At 40.6% G+C, this 14821-nt stretch overlaps 1 protein-coding gene across 4 annotated transcripts in view; it reads right to left on the reverse strand.

Annotated features, from left to right (window-relative positions):
- Positions 1 to 2605: 2605 nt before the first annotated feature.
- The window catches only part of DTHD1 (death domain containing 1), a 64933-nt gene continuing 52717 nt past the window's right edge, over positions 2606 to 14821 (reverse strand). For 3 of the 4 annotated variants that reach the window (XM_046655663.1, XM_046655662.1, XM_046655664.1), the window contains exons 9-10: positions 8234 to 8291; positions 2606 to 4220 (exon numbers count right to left, since the gene is read on the reverse strand). In XM_046655663.1, the coding sequence (XP_046511619.1) occupies positions 3901 to 4220; positions 8234 to 8291 (378 nt within the window). In that variant the 3' untranslated portion in view covers positions 2606 to 3900. Of the gene's footprint in view, positions 4221 to 8233; positions 8292 to 14444; positions 14731 to 14821 lie in introns of all 4 variants that reach the window. The other variant, XR_006887849.1, reaches the window with a different exon arrangement.

A 14821-nucleotide genomic window follows, 5' to 3' on the forward strand; every position in this document is an offset into this window, starting at 1 on the left:
GTTGGGAGGATTAAACAAGTGAGTACTTGTACAGGGCAAAGCACAAAGAGCCTGGTTCATTACAGGCAATAAACACTATGTTGATCTTGGTCATTCATTCTTCCTTTAAACAGAAGACCTAACCCAGGTGACTGTCTCTTACTCATTTTTGTGTTCCTAGCATTGGACAGCTTGCGTTTTCCCGAGGTTGTGTTCAATGTATACCTATTGAATGAATGAATTTAACATTCCTTTCATTGTAATTTAGCTATGTATTGATACCACAAGCTGTCTGACATCCTGGAATCTGTTCATATGTCTTCTATATTGTTTCTCCTTCTGATACTTTTAAAAATGGCAATGGCAATGGAATGTACTCTCTTCATTAGTAGAGAAAATATTGTAAAATATTTAAGCCAGTCTCTTTTTTGTCTCAATAGAGCAATTGAAGACAATCCAGCTTATCTATGATACAGAATATCATGTTATGTGCCTCAAGTTAATCCATTTGTATATAGACTTAAAAATACTGTTTTCCTAAGAATCTTTACAACATGATGATTAGAATATAAAATGGCAAATTGGCAATGTGTATCAAAAGCCTTGAAAATGCTCCTAGCAAGTAATCCTACTTCTAAAAATTTATGCTAGTGAAATAATAATTTACATACATGGGTAGAAAAATGGCCACCACAGTATTATTTTTAGGAAAAGAAGGAAGTCACCTGAATACACAGCAAAAGGGGAAAGTTTAAGTCAATTATGGCAACTAATCATTGTACTCTTAGGTATATACCTGGAAGAAATAAATATATATGTTCACTAAAAGGTATATACGAATTTTCATAAAACATTGTTCATGATAGCTCCAAACTAGAATCTACTGACATGCCATCTACAGTGGAAGAGGGATGGAATTTGTAGTACATGCATAAAAGGGAATATTATACATTAGTAAGAAGGGACATACAAACAACATGGATGAATTTCAACAACATAAAGTTGAATAAAAAAAGCGAGAGATAAGAGAATATATACCGCATCATTGCATTTTTTAAATTTTAAAAAATAGGTAATACTAAGATTATGGCATGACTCTGAAATGGGATATTATGCAGCTATTAAAACATTTAAAGACATTGGAAAATGCTCGTAATTTAATATAAGACTAATATTTAAAACTGTAGAATATATGAACCCCGTTCTAGAAAAAAATATATGTATGGTCCCTATGAAAAGTGTCTGTCAGAGTCTCAATAAAAAACTTATGATCCACTCAAATTAGGATAATCAGAGGAGGTTTTATCTTAAAAGTGTGGGCAGGATATAGGAGAACCACAAGGGACAGTGCAGCCATAGAGCTGTGACAACCCCAGACTTGAAGAGACGAGAGGAAGAGCAGTTCCCAAAACCCGAGAGAGAGTCGCCTAGCGAGGAGGGGAGCAGTGGCCTTTGGGTGAGGGACACAGCCTGGCCCTGGTGAATTCAAAGGAAGGAAGAAAGGGCAATAGTCTAACTCACTCTCCTCCCTCCACCCGGTCTCCTGCTGGGGCGCCCCATTCCCCAAACCCAACGAGAAGCCGGAGCATTGCTGATGAGGTCCACACAGGTCAGCCCACCAGAAAGGGAAGAGGGTGCACAAGGGTGAGATGTGGATGTGGCACCCTGAACACGTGAGCCACGTGCCACATATCAGACTGATTCCTTCTATTACCTAAGGGAGAGGAAGTGCCGAAGAGGTGATCCATTTTTTCCTTTATTTACCTTTGTATCATTTTACTGTTGCAATAAGATAAGCATTTTTTTAATTCTGGGAAAAGATGTGTGTCAAAGTGTGTGTGTATGAAGTGATGGGTGCCTGTAAGGGTATGTATGTGAAGTGCATGAATGAGTGAGTGTGTGTGTGTGAGAAAGTGAGAGAGCAAGAATGAGCGAGAGAGAGAGGTGGGAGTGGGGTGTGTGAGAAGAGAGTGTACGGCCGTGTATGGTATATGAAGGTATACGGGTAATGTGAGATGGTGTATCTGTCTGCACGCCTGTGTCTGTGGGGTATGTATATTAATGAGTAATGTGTGTGAGACGCGGGAGTGAGGTATGTGTGAGAGAGTTTGTGAAAGCATATGTGAGAGTGTACAAGTGGATCAGAGACTGTATGCATGAGAGGGTTGTATGTACATAAGTGGGTATGAGAGAGGTGGGAGTGAGGTACATGGGTGGACCTGTGTTTGTGACAGGGTACACGCAAGGACGAATGTGGATGTGAGTCTGTGTGCGTGTAAGAGGTAGGTATGTGTTCAAGAGTGTGTTTGTGAGAGGTGTGTGGGAGGGGATGTGTGTTTGAATAAGTGAGAGTCCTTACGGGGGTATGAGGACATGGAGAGGGGGCGTGAGGAAATGTGAGTGAGGGAGAGAGTACGGAGGAGGTGAATGGGTGAGGCAATATGTGTGAGGGGATTATATGTATTCGTGTGTGTGCGCGCGTGAGCACATAGGTGACTGTGCTTATATACATCTATACACAGAAATAGGAACACGTCCTTCCAGGAAAAAAGAAAAACTGGAAGAAAATATGCCAAAATATTCATAATGGCAATCAGTTTTGGAAGAAGATGTGAATTTTATTTTCTTTACCTTTTTGTTATTTTGTAGTCATAAGAACAATAAACATTTCAGTGTTTCCTTCATTCCAAGGACACATGAAAAATATTGTACCTTTCTGGAAACATGTAAAAATAATACAAATCTTGACTAACAAAATGTTTCTTAATAGGAATGTGTTGGAAAATTGGAGTCCTCTTTTCCAATATATAACCAAATAGACATCTAAGTCCCTGGTTAATTTGTAGAAGGAAATCTTGTCTTTACATTTCAAAACCATATAAATATTTAATGTTCCATCCAATTTCATTAATTTTCAGATATTCAATAATATAAACAAATCACTACGGATGTTTGCAGGTCAAGGCCCCGATGGTTTTGCATTAACGAATTGGTAACAGCAATTTGGTAACAGCAATCCCCCACGGGTATCACAGTGGGGAGCCCCAGTGCTTTAGGTTTTCCAAGGTCTCAAAGCTTATATGCTACACAGGATCAGGATTATCAATGATAGAGGGCATTGGGATTATTAGTTTTTTATTTTAGTTTTGGGGTTTTTTACAGGTAGGTTTTTTTAATGATGCACATATAGAGCTTAAGTAATAAGGTTTCTGCCAAACTGATTTGAAAGCAGGTTGTTTTCCTAAGCAGGTGAAAAAGGCCCTGAATTCTTTCACTGATGTTTCATTTTCTGTGCACTCTCTCATTTCACTCATACTAAAATATGAGATTTTCCCTATTCCAAGCTACGTTTTTAATAAAAGAAAAATTTGTGGCAGTAAATGGTTGAAGTGTTACTCTGTTTTTAATTTTAATCAAGCTTGTCTGTGTTCTTAAAGTGATTTGCCGTCTTCCACACCAGGGCTCTGCAGCCCAATTTCTTTCTCATTGTTACCTGCGGGCTCCATGGTATGCGCATAATGTGAATTAGTTGCTTGGAATCCTGCATAACTAGTTTACTTTTATGTAGGTAGCAATAAAAAAAAGGGATTCTGCATGTCATTATCTTTCCTTTTCACTTAGAAAGCAACCTCAGCTATTAAAATGTAAGCAGGGCAAACTCGATTACAACGCTATTTGGTTTGGCTGAACTCAAGACAACCATGCTTGCAGAACATGCATCTCTGAACCATGAAGGACGCTCAAACCCAGGAATGCTTCTTATGGCCTGATTAGTGCTTCTCCGCTTGTCTCAACAGCACATCAATCAAAAAGATTCACTTCAAACAACATTACTTGAGAACTGCTGGTAAAATATTGACAGAAACAATCTTAAAACCAACTCTGACCTTTTTCTAGGGCAAAAGAAGGAGCAAGCTGGCATTACTCTGCCATAGCAAACCACTGCTGTGGTTCAGTGAACACTTTATTTTCCCACTTGAATTTGAGCTCTTTTGAAAGATCGCTCCTGCCGATCTTGCGGAGATGGCGAGCCAGAAGGCGGAGTTTATCGGTGGAATTTGGGAGTGATTTTTTCCAGGAGCAAAGGAGTGCGTGGATCTGTTCAGTGAGATCATCGGGGTTCTTCAGTTTGATGAGCTGAATGGTGCTGCGGCGCAGAGGGAGGGATGAGGAGAGACACACGGCATTTTCTTCCGAGAGCTCCTCCGCCAGCCAGTAGAGCAAGTTCTCCCACAGGGCGTCTGTCAGGCACACATAAACACCCAGCATGAGGACTCTTTCCTGGAGGCTGTGAGTATCTAACCCTCCACACCTGTTCCCACGGAATCTGCGTGCTCTCCACTTTGGCCTCTCAGCATTAGAAAGATTTGGGACCACCCAGGTGGGCAGTTAAGAGCCTTTGAATCCCCACCATTTCTAGGGTCTTCTCTTGAGACAACTAAACTATGGGAGAGGGTTAGAAATGCTTAAATTTTAACTTTCCCTGTAGGGCTTGTTAACACGGTTTCTAAGCCCCGCTTCAGATAGTCTAGTTAAGTAGGACTACGGTGGGGGAAAAACTTGGCATTTTTAACAAGTTCCCAGATGATATGCTGATGCAGGGGTCCCCAACCATGCTTTGAGTAGTTAAAGGATATTTTTAGGTTCATAAAATCCTTTTCTTAATTAATACTAATCTGATGCATAAATTATACCAGCAGCTTGGCAATCCTCACCACCACCACCCGCCTCCCCGACTGCACATACACACAAACTCACCAAGCTCCGCTACCCAAAGAGCAGTTCTGTGGAAAGTCCTTTACCCCAGCTTTCCTCCTGGCTTCTGGACTATTTAGAACCAGAAACATGACCTCTGAATATATCCTCTAAGTTCAGCATACCCCTTCCCTTACCCTGCAACTCCTGTCCACCACCTAAACTCAGGATTCCATTTTTCTGTTGTTGATTGGTGGTTATTTTTTCATTGTGTAACTCAGATCCATCACTCTCAGTAAAATCCCTAAGCCCTACTGTCTCCCTCTTTCCATCCACCAGCCCGAGCCTGCATCACAGTCATGGTCTCTCACTCTCATGCTAACCCCTGCACCAGTTTCCCTGGTCCGGTGTGAACAAGTGTCTGCCACCTTTTACTCAACTATTCCTTCCAGCTACCCACTCACACAAATTGCACCTGATTTAATGGAACAAACACATCCTTGCTCTCCAATGTCCCTTTCAAGTCAACATCCTGCTTTCATCACGCAGGGTATTCATTTTAATGTTCATGCAACATGGGTAGGCCTTCTTCTCCCCATCCACATCATCTCTCTCCTGCCATCAGCAGGCAACATCATCAGCAATGCAGTTGATAATGTCACACCACTGACCACAGGGTTTCTTAATATTGTCAGCATCAATGATCTGTGCCTTGACTCCATATTAGAAACTAACTTTCATGGCTAATCCTCATGTTTCATCATCAGCCAGAACTATTCCACCTCCATGGTCTCAGCTTCTCAATATTATTGCTGGGCACCACCTCTAAACTTTCACAGCTTCTACTCCTTTGCTCCTGCTTAGTATGTTTCTTGCCCCCATCACTAATACAGTGATTCCTTTGATGTCCCCAATCACCCAGTCATCTCTACTGGATCTCACATACCTCTGTACCCATACTGCTCCTAATGATCAGCCATGAACATCAAGGTGTTGCATCCACCATAAAATTTGTTGTCTTCTGTAGCTTTCATTGTTCTCAGTTTGTCAATTGCCAATCCTGCTATATTAACGCTGCAATCAATTCCTGGGATGCCCAGGGTTATGAAACTCTGCTGAATGTGATCAACAAACTCTATGCTTTTTACACCATTTGAACCCTTAGCGGCTTATAAACCCATTAAAAAAATCTTTTTCCTGAATTCAACTTAAAGTTTTCCACAGCAGTGCCCCTAAACTTTTCTGCCATCCTTAAGCCCCAATCTCACTCTCTTTCTGTTTCACTCAGCCAGTGTCTGTTTCTCCAACTTTACCCAAGCCATTTGACCTGAGTCCTCATAACCTTGTTTTCATCTCAAAAATCACTTTCTTACAAAACCTCACTCCTCTGTGTTCGCCAGATTCTGTCCCCCACCGTGTTTTTCATCAAGTAATTTCCTGCCCGCCTGTTCCTTAATCACCTCGTCGCCACAGGTTCTTCCCATGCTCCTTACAAACACACTCAAGCCTCCTCTTTTCTTGCTTCTTCTCCTCTTTCAAGCTACGGGGTTCTCTCTCCCTTCCCTTTACCATAAAATCTTTCCACACCTAATATAAACTTGATGCCTCGAGTTCATCACAGTCAACTCACTCCTTAAACCCTTGTTCAGGAGTTCTGAGCCCTCTTTTAGAACGCTCTTGAAGCCTTTCTTTCCAATCTTTCTAGAGGCCTCCTAATTACTATGTACAGCAACTGACCCTCAGTCAGCGTCTTCTCTGGCTTCCACAAAGCATTTTATTCCTTCCCTTCGGTTCCACAGCCAGCCCTGGTTCTCCTCTTCCTTCTCTTTCCCCTTTGCTGACTCTCTACCTCCTAATACTACTGAATTACTGTTTCCTCTCTGAGGCCTCTTCTGTTTCTGTCCTCCCCTCTCGATGAATTCATCAACTCTTACTGCCTTAACCAACTCCTCTATGCGAAATATCCCAGATCTACTGTATCTTCATCTTTGGCTGTCTTTTCCTAAATTCTGGTATAGCATTTGCAATATTCGTCTCCTAATCATCTTTACCAGTGTATACCACAGTCAATTCAAACTCCGTATTTCCAAAATCAAAATCAACTTTGGCCTTCCCCTCTCCATCTGATCCTTCACTCTATTCACTTTCCTAGTGACTGTGGCCACTCAGGTGAGTAAGCTAAAGCGTGTAATGTCATTCAAATTTCACAAAACCTATTTCTCATCCTAGGCACCCAAGTCCTACTGGCCCTAACTCTAAACATGTCTCAGGCATTTCCCCAACTTTGCAGCTTTACAGACTCGATTTTAATCATGTCCCACCTCTCCTTTCTGGAGTGTTGCAAAAACAAGGTCCTACCTCATATCTCTGCTATCAGATTTGACTGATTTTTGTCTTCCACACAACTAACAGAGAGAAGTTTTCAAAGCTAATCTGATCTTATCCGTTCCTTGTTAAAAAATCTCTTGTAAGTGCCTCCTATTGTCTAAACTTCTTACCTTAGCATTTAAAACTTCTCGTAGTTTTATCCTGCTCTAACTTCATCTGCCACCATCCTTCCTGCAGCAGCTCAGAGGTCATTGCTCATGCAAGACCGCGCTGTGTAACAGCCTAGGACTTCCTGGCATGCACTGGAAAGATCATGATACCCTTGTTCTCTCTGGTGGTTGTTGACAAGGGTAGTGAGAATGCTTTTATTTAAACATCGAATTCTTCAAAAGTTAACAACATCATTAAACTTGCTGAGATTTCATCTATTGCTGCTGTTGTTTTGGGTTTGAGCTTTGGTGTTTTTTTGTTTTGTTTTGTTTTTGCCGCATCATCTGCTCTCTCTTTGAAAACAGTTTTATTGCTTCTGAGAGAGTGTCTAACACTAAGATTCATTCTCATCCTACTTACTTCCAATGTAAGTCAGTAAAGTTTTCTGTACAAATCCATAAAGATAACCCCTAAATGGAATGCTATGCCATTAGTGATGGGCCTGACTAAACACACTCACTGATGTCTTTTGAAGACCAATAAATTATCACAGTAGTAACTATTAACATCACAAAATGAATTGTTTCAAAGGCTACAATAGAATAAAAGTGTCAAATTCTGCCCTGAAATCTGCATCCTATTTATGTAATTGAATTACACATAACCACAATCAAACATTACGTTTCCTTTGTGGTTTCATACCAATATAGCTCTATTGCCTTCATATGTAGATTTGAATTGACCACACTTTAAGATTTACAACTTAATAGTCCATATTTCAGAACCAGCTATAGTTGTCTGTTTACTAAACTAAGCAACTACTAGTTATCTTAGTAAAATAATAGTAGCATTCATATTTCTTGTAGATTTTAGTAACAGTTTTAATTACATCCGTATTTGAGAATGATTTAGACTATATGTGTATGGCTTCTGAAGGAAAATTCAATTATTAGGCTGATAAACCTAACGGTTGCTTAATTGCAAAGTTCTCTGTTCTTTTTTGTTAAAAGATTCACATAAAATACAAAATAGAGGAGAAAAAGGGCACCACTGTAATGAGGACACAGCAAATACTCCTTACCCAGAGGATCTGTAGAAATTCTTTTGGTTCTCTGTGGATGGTTGATTAATTTTTCATGCTATTGGAAGAAAGGGACATAGAATAAGCAGAAGAAATCATTAATTTGTGAACAAGCTATAAATGAAAATCCATCTGACCCATACCCCTGTTTGAAAGGAGTACTCACCTTACAAATTGCACACCTTACAAAATTAGATTGTGTATTTGTACATGCATGCTCAGCAATTGCTTTCCTAAGATAAGGCAAAATATATTAACCCAAATCTTTCAGCAAATTTAAATTTAAGAATACACATTGAAATATTATTATAGCAGTCACATTAACTCTGAATAAACATTTTCCAACTAAAATTTAAAACTGTTAAAATCATCGAACATGGAGCAAGCTACCTCTATGCAGCAAACAGTATTTTGTTAAAGTCCACATGTGGCAGGCACCTGCTTCGACCGACGCTCGGCACAGGGCCTGCACCTAATGGGTACTCAAATAATAGTTGTGGTGAATAAATGAATGAATCAGTGTGCATCCATAATGCTAAAAGCAATCAAGTTTTGAGCAGATATTATTCTGAAACCAATGTTTTATCAAGAAGTAGGCAGGGGCCTGCCCAGTGGTGCAGCGGTTAAGTGCACACGTTCTGCTTTGGCAACCTGGGGTTTGCCGGTTCAGATCCCAGGTGCGGACACGGCACTGCTTGGCACGTCATGTTGTGGCAGGCGTCCTACATATAAAGTGGAGGAAGATGGGCATGGATGTGAGCTCAGGGCCAGTCTTCCTCAACAAAAAGAGGAGAATTGGCAGCAGATGTTAGCTCAGGGCCAATCTTCCTCAAAAAAAAAAAAAAAAAAAGAAGTCAAATATGTAATCATTACTTTTCAACACTTTCTGCAGAACAATTGGTTCTTGGTTAATATGGGATCATGGAAACAGCACAGGAGATAAAGTAAAAACATCTGGGTTTGGAAATCTGCACAGTGCTCTGGATAACTTATTTAGTCTTAGCTCTGAAAAGCAATTTAATAAAAAAAAAATGTCACAAAAACCTGCAAACAAATGTTCATAGCAGCTTTATTTGTAATCGCCAAAAACTGGAGACAACTAAAATTTTCTGCAACAGGTGAATGGTTAAGCAAACTATGGTACATCCACACTATGGGATGCTATTCAGGAATAAAAAGGACAAATCATTGGTACGTGCAACATCTTGCGTGGACCTCAGGGTATTGTGCTGAGTGAGAAATCCAGTCTCAAAAGGTCACATCTTCTCTGATTCCATTTATGTCACATTGTTGAAATTATAGAACTACAAAGATGTCAAACAGATTCGTGATTGCCATGGATTAGGAATGGCGGTGGATGCGTATAAAGGGGTGGCACAAGGGAGATCTTTGCAGTGATAGAATAGTTCTTATCTCGGATGCAGTGGTTACACAATTCTGCACATGTGATAAAATCGCAGAGAACTACACACACACAATGGATCAATGTTAACTGCCTGGTTTTGATGTTGTACTATAGTGAGGTAAGATATACCGCTGAGGAAAACTGGGTCAAGAATACAGAGACCTCTCTGTACTATATTTTGCAACTTCCTGTGAATAAATAATTATTTATAAATAATTTTTTTAAAAGCCTACTTCACAGCAACAATAGAAGGATGACGTACGTGCTCTATGCTATTGCACAGCACACTGCCTGGTTCACAGTGAGTACTCAATACAAGCTGATTAAATCTGAATACCATATTTTGTAGATATTCTTGTCATAGATGTTACATAAACATGTATATAAAACTTACATTGAGAAGTTTTAATGGGAGGAGATTAAGAAACAACATCAGAACAGCATAAGTTCAAGAATATTAATACTGTAGCGCTGGAAAATAAGGGCATAGGATTTTCAAGGCATCAACTATGTACTTAAACCTCTCAAAAAAAAAAAAAAATGAGAGAGAAACACCAGTTTAAATAGTGCAGTGGAGTCTATCATTCTCATCAAAGGACATGTGGCCTGGATTCAGCCTAGGACAAAAGAAACACATTGGATTTTTTTTTCTTTGTAGAAATCATTCTCACCGCCCCCCGCCCCCCGCCAGTCATTCTCTCTTCACAAATGTCTCAGGGCGTCTTGATGCACTCAGAGTGTTCTAGTGTTTAAATATATGTATTTTTCCACATACAAGAAAATTCTGGTGCACAACTGTAGAAGCAGTGCATCGTGGAGGCACAGGAAATCCCTGGCTCTTTTAGACTTTCAGGCACTATGCTGGTCTCCACATGGCCTCTTCATCAGGGACTTTCAATCTCCCTTCTCTTTCCCCTCTTTTTTCCTTTTTTGAATGATTTTCATCCATGCACTATTTTTGCCTTGTGCTCTACCTTTGAAGTCTCACTGGTGCTCAGGGTCATCTCCAAGCCAAACAGGGGAGCCTCTGCTAGCCTCTGCTTGTCCTATGTATGTCCCCTCCCACAGATTACCAGTGTCTGCATGTGGCCCCGTGGATGCCTTCATTGGTGGGACTGGCTCTAATTTGTCCCTACTGTCCTCTCTTTCCTTCTTTCAATCAAAAGGTCCTATTCTGTTGCATCTTCTCAGGTTCTACCATTTGTTAAAGGATGGTTTGTTATTCCTCTCAGGGAACCTGCTTTTATATTAACGTCGTATATTTTATTTGGCTGAATACAGTTTCTTAAAGGTCACTTTCAACATGTTACTGCTCAGGAAGATTGTTTGGCAAATCTACACCTGGCTGTCAAGCTCTCTATGAACTGTCTCCCCAATACATATCTACCTGGTAAAAGGAGGTGGAGGGGCTTATGGGACAGTTTTCCCTTCACTGTAAGCCCCCCAAGGGCATCAGTGAAAAAGCATAAAAAATTCAGATATGTACAGATGTGCCTTATTTATGCTGCTAAGCATAACCCAGGCTTCATTGACTTGGAAGTGGTTAAAAAAATTGGAACCAAAGACAGCCACTTAGACTCGAAAGGGATTTTGTGTCTTGAGTTTTACAAGTTATTGTAGTTAAGACTCCTTCAGTTACTGACTATTCTTTCTGTACTGCCTTCATACAACCCTGTTATTGAATTCTTAAAAATAAGCAAACCATTTTTCAGTTGAGCTCATACATGTGCTAGTTTCATCTTTGGTGTGCAACCTGAAAAACTGGACTTGGACACATTTCTTATATTACCCGACATTATTTGCCATGGCACCTCCAAAAATATCCCTTTGTTGGGTCTTTTCAGCACTCCAAGAGCCAGCCATGATCATGGCTCAACTTGTTAAACTGTAATCTCTTTGAGGACCAATAATGTGTCTTGTTCCTGTATCAATTCTTCACAATGCCTGACATGGTATTGTACACATAGGGTAGTAAAAATTGTTTAGTTGATGTGATGATATCTTCTCTTGACTTGAATGATCTCCTCCTTCAAATCCTATCATATTTTCAAGGCACTGGTCAAATTCCACCTCTTTTATCAACTACTCTGGTCTCTGGTTTCTTACTTTGAAATTTATGAACTATCATTCAACTTATCTTTTACCTTAACATTGTCTTGTATTGTTAGTAATGCCATTCATATGTGCCTGTTTTCCCTCCCCAACTAGGCTTTCAATACTTTATTGTATCCTTTCTTTTTCAAGCAAATTAATACTTTTATTAAAATGGTAATGTTTTTCCCTCATAGTAGGATCTTTTGACCTCAAATACTTGTCAAGTCTGCTACTCAAATAAACTTATAGCTGGACAACTTATGAAGCTTGAAGATACCTATTCCCTGTGCAGTGTAGGGTCCAACATAGACAGTCCTCACTTTCCTTTCCCTGCCCTTCAGAGCCCTTGGCAAATATCTCTTTTATTTTATGCCCAGAATCCTCTGAAATGCATCAGGTTATTACCTCGACTTGTACAGAACACCAAGATCTCATTTGTTATTCTAGGTTCCATGAGTTTAGTTGTCCAAAGAAACTGACCAGACAGGTTACGTCAGATATTGTCCCAGATAAAATTTAAGTCTTGAACAAAAGACATCTCTCCTCATTTGGTCCCACACAGAAGTTAAAATCCCAAATACAGACAATACCATCCTCCACCCTCTCCTCTGATTCATCAGTCCTAGGCAAGTCAGGCGCATCACATTCCCAGTGGAAATCTGGTCCCTTGTTCAGCTTCTTTAGCAGTTACTGCATGGAGTCCTCTTCTAGAAGTAATGCAGCTCCTTCCGCAGCTCCAGAGTTGGAGAACTCCAGCTCTGAGTCTCATGTGTCATACATAGACCAGAAGGTCCAGGGAGCTATCTGGTCATGCAAGAAAGACCAAATCACCTCAATTTTAAAAATAACCAAAGCCCAGGAACAAAGGTGACTGGTGCAAAAGCTTACATTCTAGGCCTTAATTCTCATATGTGAGAGCATTTTCCAAATAAAAATTACTTCCTCAAACAAAAACATTTAACAGTCACAATTCATATGAGGTCATGAACCACTGATCATCACAGAAACATAGAGTAAGTGAGTACAGCATGTAGACGAAAAAAAAGAGAGAAAGAAAACAGAAGGTTCTCTGGTTTCAGCTTCTGGAGAGTGTCAGACAATCTCCATCAGTTTAGCAGATTCCTTTGGCTGTAAACCACCAACCCTCCTTCAAGACAATTGCTTTTCTCTGTCCAACGGACTAGGTCGACCAGCACCTCTGCCATTTTCCCAATCTCCTTGGCCTTCTCCTCAGCCTTCTCACTCTTTTTGGTCACTGTGCCCTCAGCTCCATTGCTTGGATTCTAAATATGATTCAGAGGACTTTCCTCCAAGGCTTACAGCTGGCTTTTCATTTGGATGAGAATATCTTCCATCTCCTACAACTTGTTCCTATTCCACACATAGACTTTCCTGTGCCCTTGAGTGCAAGGCACAATATTCTCCTGTTATCTCACTGATATCTGGAGGCAGGAACTGCTAGAAATCTTTCTCAGGCTCCAGCACTTCCTCTTCCTCTGATTCTCCCAGTTCAACGATGTCCAAGGGCTGCCTTTTTCCTGCTACTTGGGAATACAGTACGGACGCGAACAGAGAAGCAGTGGACAAATTGGAGACCCAGCCGTTAACCAGAGTTCGGCATGTTGTGGCTCCTTTCACAACAGGTTGTGCCTCTGTTGAAATAACTTTCTAGGCCCAAAATGGAGCCTCTCCTGCCTGGGGTGCCACATCAGCAAACCGAAACTTAGATAACTTTCGTGAATGCAGTGTATCCAGTCAGCCAGTCCCCAAATGCCAAGCCAGCTCTGGGCTTTCTCACCCCAAACAAGGTTGACTATGTGGCCCCAGCCAATCAGGTATTTTCTATTAGTCCTTTCCCTGTTCTTTATTCATCCTATTAAAGCTTCTTGCCTTCTGTCCCATTTTGCGGTTCTTCAAAAGGAGATTGTTCACTTCATGAGGTGTTAAATAAAGTTTGTTTTTATCACCTAAATTGTCTTTAACCATTTTTTTAAACCTCTTTGTGAACGCACTGCTGGTAGAACCTATTGTATCCTTTTCTGTCTTCTTTCATATCAATAGTTATATTTACACATGGTTACCACAACATATCCTCAATAAATACTTGAGAGCCATGGGGCCCCTCCGTGGATACCCATGAGGATTCTCATCCCCACAAATTTCAGGTCTGCAGGCTCAGCTGGGCCCCAGGACTGCTCAGCGGTATTTGTATGCATCCCTGAAGATGTCTCCCACCGTTCCCTACAGAAGATATTTCAAATCTTTACCACTCTTTGCAAGACTTCTACTTCACCCCTGCCCACCACTGTCTTGGCAACGTGTTTTATCTTCTACTGTCTGAGAAAATAAAGCAGTAGATCTCAAACCTTAGTGTTCATGAAAATGAATCTTGAGAAAAAGGTAGAAAAGTAAGCTCACACTCTGATTCAATTGGACTCAGATAAGGCCACTTTTAAAACAAAGCAAACTGTGTGATTCTGAAACTTAAGTATGGGGGCTGCACTTAGAAAAACACTATCAACTAGGACTTCAGTTATCAACTTACACCTCAAATGTATCCTGATGAATGCATGGGAAAATGAAAGAAACATCTTTATCAAAAAAATGATGATTTCCAGTATCGTGTCAGGACCAAAGTGAATTCTGATTGCTTCTTACATACCTAATACTATAGGAACACAGTAAAATAACAATTTCTAACTCATAGATTACCTCACAGGTGTCACACAGATGACCTGGCTGTGATGCACACCTCCTCATGCAGAATCTCCAGCTTCTGGCAAAGTCCTCTCCAAGTGTTTTGGCAGTCCCATGGGTCTTACTCTCTTGGTGTTCACACTGTTCCACGAGTTACCAAACAATGTTCGGCCAGGCAATGCAGCCATCCATGCTCTTTTTGTGAGCACAACAGTTTCCCTTCCTGTGTCTGCATGTAGACTATTATGTGCCATACCATGCAGTGAGCCGTGATGGTTTCTACCATTCTCCACATTCGCTCCTGAGATACCATAGAAGCACAGTTGTTCGACATCAGTGGTTACCACAGGTTTGTTCGGCTGCTACCCCACCACTGTTCCACTGGATCCTGC

Source organism: Equus quagga, chromosome 3, assembly GCF_021613505.1.
Source record: "Equus quagga isolate Etosha38 chromosome 3, UCLA_HA_Equagga_1.0, whole genome shotgun sequence".
NCBI lineage: Eukaryota > Metazoa > Chordata > Mammalia > Perissodactyla > Equidae > Equus > Equus quagga.